The sequence below is a fragment of the Prosopis cineraria genome, unplaced genomic scaffold (genome assembly GCF_029017545.1).
Source record: "Prosopis cineraria cultivar Desert tree isolate PC_DT_omini unplaced genomic scaffold, ASM2901754v1 PC11, whole genome shotgun sequence".
Lineage (NCBI taxonomy): Eukaryota > Viridiplantae > Streptophyta > Magnoliopsida > Fabales > Fabaceae > Prosopis > Prosopis cineraria.
The window spans coordinates 14,290,958-14,298,743 of record NW_026555342.1 but is presented as its reverse complement, the minus strand read 5'-3'; the positions used below and the strand labels follow the sequence as shown (position 1 = coordinate 14,298,743).

Here is a 7,786-nt window from a genome sequence, read left to right as displayed (position 1 = left end):
GGTCCAGAGTTTGAATTTTACTAAGCAAAAGTTTAGTTTTATTTGATTTTTAACTATGGGAAAAATTACCAAAGTTGACCCGGGCTTTTGTGCAATAATAAAAAATGTTGGGCCATTTCTTGTAATTTTCCCCAAACTTTTAAATCAGCTTTTATAAGATGAAAAATCAGACTAGAACGCAGAAAAGAAAACAAGGAAAGAAAGGAAACACGTGAGAGAGAGAGAGAGAGAGGAAGAAGAAAGGAGAAAGAGAGGGAGTTAGGCTCGGATCTAGGAGTCTTTGTGACCGTTGCGAGCTCGGCTACACGATAGGTAAACTCCCTACTTCAATCCTCTTCTCTTTCTCTTGATTTTCTTCAATTTTTAGAAGAGGAGATTTTTGGATTTTGATTCCAAAGGCTTTATTCTTGTAAGCTTTTGTTTCTTTGGATCCTAGGGAGCATGTTTTGAGTTTCTATATAGTGATCTAATATTTTGAGTGGATAATTAGATGAAAAGAGGTGTTTTGGGCACAAAATAAATCCTGAGAAATTGGGTTTTTGCTCTTCAATGGTTTAAGCTTATTGATTTAGTTATAATTTTGCTATTTGAACCCAATAAGATTTAAATTAAGGTTTGGTTTTCATTATAAGGGCTAATGGTGAAAGTTGGTGACACTAAGTGAAGGTTTTTAATTGATAAAAAATTATATAAATTGAAAATTAGCCTAGTAATGGCTAATAAATGGTTTTGGTGGTTAAGTGATACTATGTGAATGGTTGGTTTAATATATGGACCATTAGGGTGGATTATGACTCATTGACCTAAGTTGTGTGGTATAAGTTATAGTCTTCATTAATACTATTTGTCATGATAAGTGATGTGGATCACTTATATGTTGTAGAAAATTGTTGGTGGAACTTATTGAGAAGTAAGGAACAAGCCGAGCCCTATTTTGTACAAGGGGAACCCTTTTAGTACCAAAGGGTTGAGGTAACAGGGGAATTTATATTTCTTATTACTTTGTTTTAGCTATTTTTGAATAAATATTACTAGTTATCATGCATTACATGTTTTAAAAGAATAAATGTGCTTTATAAGGGGTTATGGGGTACTACTTTGATTATAGTGCAAATATGTTTTCTAATTGTTTAATAACAATGTTTTTATGGAAATGAGATTTATAAATATTATACTACTTTAGAGTGTTGAATGGTCAATACTCAGGAAAGGTAGACAAGAGTAAAAGGCATGATCTCGGTGGGAGTTCACCAATGAGAAGGTGTGGATTTTTGATATTCTATGGCACACTGTCAGTACTCAGTGTTGTCTTACGTATTGTGGGCTCAGTGCACTAAAGTGGTTAGTGTATTGAGTGTTCGACACCTCTCAGTGGGGGAGGGAATCCGACATATGAAGTGTGAGGTTGAGTGCCTAGGCCAAGGTAGCCCTCACATGGAGAGTAAGTCGGGCTGGCTCTGGGAGGGAGTTAGCTTTGACTGCTCAGGATTCACGTCGAAGGGGCATAGGCGGTTCGGTGGATTAGATCATGCCTTAGATTATGTTTTGTGCCTGTGGAGGTACAAGTAGGTATAAGGTTTACCTGCGAGTTAAAGAGTGCCAGGGGGCATTCTGTTGGTCATGAAAGGCCATACCGGCCTAGGTCATGCATTCATGCATTTTAAATGGCTAAATTATATACTATGTTGAATTTATTATTCATTTATTTAATTATGGCTTACTTTGTAATAATCAATATAGATTTCACTGTTACTGAGACTGTGGTTGTCTCACCCCTTTCTTTTCAATATTCTAGGTCCAGGCGAAGGATCCAGTGGTGGACGGGGAAAAGAGCAAAGCTAGGGGTTTGCTTGTGATTTGTAAAGAACTGCAACCCCTTTCTTTTGAGCAAATATATTGTAATGTATTTAAGATTAGGGTGCCAGTAGGATATGATTATGTGTGTGTATGTGAATATGTGTGGATTGTGTGCTTGTGTATGAATTTTTGTCTGTTTGCAGACTTGTGGCTAGGAAACTTGGTTATGGTGTGTGGTTTTGATGGATTTACTTAGTAGACCAAGTTTCTATTACAAGCAGATCTTTGTTTTGTTATATATGTGATTTTATAAGCAAATGCAAAGTGGTTGCATTGCAAATGGTGTGCTATGGGCAAACATACACCTTGGATAGAGAGAGGGGGTGCGTGGGCCCCACAAGGAGCTCTGAGCCAAGTGAAAATGTTTAGCATATGTATTTATATAAATACATGGTATTTGGATTGATTTGTGACCACTCTTGTATGATTTGTGTATTTTGGGGGTTTAGGGTCCATTTTGGGAAATGGCACCCGGGTGGTCAAATTTTGATGTATGGGGGTTTTCCATCATTTGAATGTTCTATCAAGTGTTTTTAATCTTATTTGACGTGTCCAAAGTGTTTCCACAGGTTTGTGACCATTAGGATGGGATTTGGACAATTTTGAAAATGGTTTTTACCAAAAAGCTGCACTTTTGCATCCGGGTGTCCAAATCTTAATCCGACCGTTGGATTTCTCTAAAATTTGGGTCACAAGTAAAACCTTTTATAAGCTTCGTGTGGGCTTTGGAATCACGTCGATCGGATATCGGACGGAGAAACGACGCACTCCGGAATTTGGTCTGGAGGTGCTGTCATGACAGCATTAAATTGCTGTCATGACAGCTACAGTGTTGATTTTGTAACCTGCACAAAATTCAATCCGTCCGTTGGATCTTTTCAAAATTTAGTATGCTAATAGTATTCTTTAAAAGTGACATGTGGGCTTTAGAATCACTCCGATCGGAGGTCAGATGATGAAATGGTGCACTCCGGAAGTTGGTCCGGAAGTGCTGTCATGACAGCTTTTTAGCTGTCATGACAGCAAAAATAGTCAATCTTTTAACATGTCTAATTTTTAATCCGACCGTTGGATCTTTTTGAAATTTGGTACACTTATAGTACCCTTTGAATGTGACGTGTGAGCTTTAAAATCATTCAATCGGAGGTCGAATGACGGAACACCGCCTCCTGGAAGTTGGCCCAGGAGGGCTGTCATGACAGCAATAAATTACTGTCATGACAGCATCTTTTTATTCCATTTTCGTCTAACTTGCTTCCGTGCGCTATAGGTAGAACCTATAATTATTTTTAAGGTTTTAAATGATTTATTTCTTAAGTTGGTTAGAGGATCAACTCCTTAACCACACTTAGTTTGTTTGAATTATGTGATTTTTGGATAACACTCAAGGCAAGTGTTACATTTGGTATCAGTTTTAGGTTTATGATTCCTTTTTCCTACTTGGCACCTTAATACATTACTTTTATGCTCTTTCCCTTCTACCACTAACCTGGACTAATATGGTTTTTCTTTCTCTGGCTTGTTCCTTTAGGAGGGGAGAAAGGTCCGTACGCTTGTAGCCATACACCTTTCAGTTCTAATATGGCTCGAAGGGGAAGGGGTAGATCGAGGAATGAGGAACGACCACCACCTCTACCTCCTCCGCCTCCACCTCCGCCTCCACCTCCACCACCACCACAGGGGACAGATGCAGTCATAGCTAGGCTGCTTGAAGTTATGGTGGATATACAGCAAAATCTTAGAAGTCATACTGTTCCAGATCAGCATGTTGACCTAAGTGCTGGGCAGGGATCTTCTAGTACTATGGGAGCTCATGCACCAGTTGTTAATAATCGAGAGGATGACATATCTGAACCTTGGAAGGAATTCTCTCGCTCTAATCCGACTACATATGATGGTAGTATGCTTGATGGGAAAGCTGAAGAGTGGTTGGATCGGATGGAGCAGTTATTTACTGTTGTGAGGTGTACATCTGAGCAGAAGGTTATCTTGGCTACGATGCAGCTTGTTGGTGAAGCCAAGCATTGGTGGGATTCTGTTAAGCCCACAGATGGAAGATCTATGTCTTGGGATGAATTTAAAGAAAGATTTTATGATTTTCACTTTCCGCCAGCTTTCAGAGATGAGAAAGAGGCAGAGTTTCATGCATTTCAGCAGGGGGACTTAGACGAGGAGACTTTTATAAGAAAATTCAATCAGCTGTCTAAGTTCTCAACATATCTGAAGGCTTCTAATGATAGCAAGTGGAAAGCAAAGAGGTTATTAGAAAAGATGAGGCCAGAATACCGCCAGCAGCTATCTTTGTTAGGCGAGGCGACATATGATGAGATGTGCAATCGTCTGAGGATTGCCGCTCGTCGAGGCCGAGACACAGAGAGTAGCCGGAGTAGGGATACACGAGGTCGATTTTCTTTTGGGTTAGCTCCTACTGGTGGTGTATCCAAGAGAATGGGTTTTAGCTCTGGTTCTTCTTCTAGTGGCTCCTTTAGAATCGGGTCTTCTTCTGCTTCTGGTAATCGAAATTTAAATAGGGGTTCAAGATTTCAAGGTAATCGGGGTGGTAATATGAGATCTGGGGGTTCTCGTTTCTCTGGGAATGCTCCAGCACGTTCTTCACAGACCAGTCAAGCCCCAATTCTAAGTACAGCGAGGTCACCTTGCAATAGATGTGGTAGGGTTCATTTTGGTCGCTGCTTTGCTTGTTATAAGTGTGGAAAGTTAGGCCATTTGATCCGTGACTGCCCTGATTTACATGAGAGCTCGGACCGGAGGAACGTGATTCCTGGTAGAGTGTATACAGTATCTCAGGAGGAGGCTAGGAAGTCATCGAATCTAATCACTGGTATGGTTTCTATCTGTGGCCTCGATTTAGAAGCTTTGTTTGATTGTGGTGCGACGCATTCTTTTATTTCTGCCGAGTGCTTAGATAGAATGGCTATGCCTGTTGACCAGTTGCCCCATGATATAGAAGTTTCCTCTACTTCTGGTTTAGTTGGTCGATCCAGTGTGGTGTGTAGGACTAAGATGACTTTTAATGGGCGATCGACTTGGGTGAATATGATCAAATTACCTATGCAAGGGATTGATTTAATTATTGGTATGGATTGGTTGACAGCTTATGGTGCTGTCTTAGATTGTGTGACTAAGACAGTGACTTTGGTAGAAGTACCGGAGGTGATCAAAGAATACCCTGGTCATTCTTGTTTTCTTTCTTCTTTACAAGTTGAAAGATTGATTGAGCAAGGATGTGAGGCTTACGTGGTAGTGCTCGCTACCCAAGGGTCTGAGACAGGTATAGTGGATGAAATTGAGGTTGTTAAGGGAGTTCCCAGAGGTGTTTTCTGAGGATGTATCAGGATTACCTCCAGAACGTGAGGTTGAATTCTCAATTGACTTGGTACCGGGGACTCAGCCAATTTCAAAGGCTCCCTATAGAATGGCTCCTTCAGAGTTAGCTGAGTTGAAGAAGCAACTTGAGGAGCTGTTAGATAAGGGATTTATTAGACCTAGTGTTTCTCCTTGGGGATCTCCTGTCTTATTTGTGAAGAAGAAGGATGGTAGTTTAAGATTGTGTATCGATTACAGGCAGTTGAATAAGGTTACGGTGAAGAACAAGTACCCACTGCCTCGCATCGATGATCTCTTAGATCAGTTGGTTGGTGCCACGATTTTCTCTAAAATTGATTTACGTTCAGGGTACCATCAGCTAAGAGTTAGTGAGAAGGATGTGGCAAAGACTGCTTTCAGGACTCGATATGGTCATTATGAGTTTTTGGTTATGCCATTCGGGCTGACTAATGCGCCTGCGGTTTTCATGGACTATATGAACCGCATTTTTCGACCTTTCTTGGATCAGTTTGTGGTAGTTTTTATTGACGATATACTGATCTACTCTAAAGATGAGGAGCAGCATGCCAGACACTTGAGGACTGTCCTAAGGTTTCTACGAGATCATAAGCTATATGCCAAGCTCAGTAAGTGCGAGTTTTGGATGAGAGAGGTTAGGTTCTTGGGACATATCGTGTCGGCAAATGGTATTGCAGTTGATCCATATAAAGTTGAAGCAGTCATGCAATGGGAGAGACCAAAATCGATAACTGAGATCCGTAGTTTTCTGGGATTAGCAGGTTACTACCGGCGTTTTATCAAAGGTTTCTCTCAGATTTCTATGCCTTTGACTAGACTCACAAGGAAGGATAGGCCATTTATCTGGGATGATAAGTGCGAGACAGCTTTTCTTGAGTTGAAAGAAAGGTTAACAACAGCTCCAGTATTGGTGATTTCGGATCCTCAAAAGCCCTATGATGTGTATACTGATGCCTCTCATAAGGGTCTTGGTTGTGTTCTAATGCAAGATGAGAGAGCAGTGGCATATGCATCTAGACAACTTAGACCGCATGAGGAGAATTATCCAACACATGATCTCGAGTTGGCTGCGGTGGTCTTTGCGTTAAAGATCTGGCGTCATTATCTTTATGGAACAGAGTTCAGGGTCATGAGCGACCATAAAAGTCTCAAGTATCTGGTGGATCAAAAAGAGCTGAATATGAGACAGAGACGTTGGATGGAGTTTCTTAAAGATTATAATTTTGAATTTAAGTATCATCCGGGGAAAGCAAATGTGGTAGCAGATGCTCTTAGTCGCAAGACCTTACATGTAGCCTATTTAATGGTTCGGGAGCATAGATTGATGGAATCTTTGGTTGAAATTTTTTTGGGTATGACTAAGTTCTCTTTGAATAGTCTTAATACTATGGTTATTTCTAATGAATTTTGGAAAGAGATACGAGATGCTCAGCTTCAAGATCCGATTTTGTTAAAAATAAGTCAAGACATCGAGAATGGTGAGATAATGGACTATTGGTTTAGTGATGATGGGTATGTGGTTTTCAAGGATGGGTGGTGTGTATTCCTAACAATGAGTCTATTCGAAAGAAATTGTTGGATGAGGCACATCGAAGTAGCTACACCCTTCATCCCGGTGCTACTAAGATGTATCATGACATGCAGCGTCATTGGTGGTGGCCAGGCATGAAAAAGGATGTCACAGAGTATGTTAGTAAGTGTTTGACCTGTCAGAAGGTCAAAATAGAGCACCAAAGCCATCGGGTTTATTACAGCCTTTGGAGATTCCTAAATGGAAATGGGAGAAGTATTTCAATGGATTTTGTATCTGGTTTGCCGAGTAGATCGTTTGACTAAGTCAGCACATTTCTTACCGGTCAAGACCACCTATATGGTTGATAGGTATGCTGAGATCTACATTAAGGAGATTGTGCGACTACATGGGGTACCGAGGGATATTGTTTCAGACCGTGATCCTCGATTTACATCAATTTTATGGCAAGCTATGCAAAAGGCTATGGGTACGGATCTGAAGTTTAGTACGTCCTTATCATCCACAAACGGATGGACAAACTGAGCGGACGATCCAGACATTAGAGGATATGTTGAGGTCGTGTGCCCTAGAGCTTCAGGGAAGCTGGGATAAGCATTTACCTCTGGCAGAGTTTTGCTTATATAACAGTTATCATGCCAGTATTCAAATGGCTCCTTATGAAGCATTGTATGGAAAGACGATGCAGATCGCCTCTTTGTTGGTATGAGTTGAGTGAGAGGACAATGATGGGACCGGATGTGGTAGATGAGACCACAGAGAAAATCAAATTGATCCAACAAAAACTTCTTACAGCACAGAGTAGACAGAAAAGTTATGCAGATAATCGTCGTAAGGACTTGTCTTTTGAGGTTGGGGATCATGTCTTTCTCAAAGTTTCCCCATTGACGGGCGTTGGACGCTCAATTCGGGCTAAAAAGTTATCTCCTCGATATATGGGTCCTTTTAGGTTTTTTGAAGAAGTTGGGCCGGTGGCTTATCAGTTGGCATTACCGCCTCAGTTAGCGGGTCTACACAACGTGTTTCATGTGT

The 7,786-nt window shown here is 40.8% G+C and overlaps 1 protein-coding gene across 3 annotated transcripts; it reads left to right on the top strand.

Annotated features, from left to right (window-relative positions):
- The first annotated feature begins 221 nt into the window (after positions 1-221).
- Positions 222-5,227, top strand: LOC129285399 (uncharacterized). 3 transcript variants are annotated; one of them, XM_054921091.1, is made up of 4 exons: positions 222-312; positions 884-972; positions 1,796-1,859; positions 3,389-5,227. In XM_054921091.1, the coding sequence occupies exon 4, from the start codon at positions 3,439-3,441 to the stop codon at positions 5,200-5,202; it is 1,764 nt and encodes a 587-aa protein (XP_054777066.1). In that variant the 5' UTR covers positions 222-312; positions 884-972; positions 1,796-1,859; positions 3,389-3,438; the 3' UTR covers positions 5,203-5,227. The 3 variants fall into 3 exon arrangements, with proteins under 3 accessions (XP_054777066.1, XP_054777068.1, XP_054777067.1); XM_054921093.1 differs by lacking the exon at positions 884-972 and having other exon boundaries at positions 226-312; XM_054921092.1 differs by having other exon boundaries at positions 228-972.
- Positions 5,228-7,786: the final 2,559 nt, after the last annotated feature.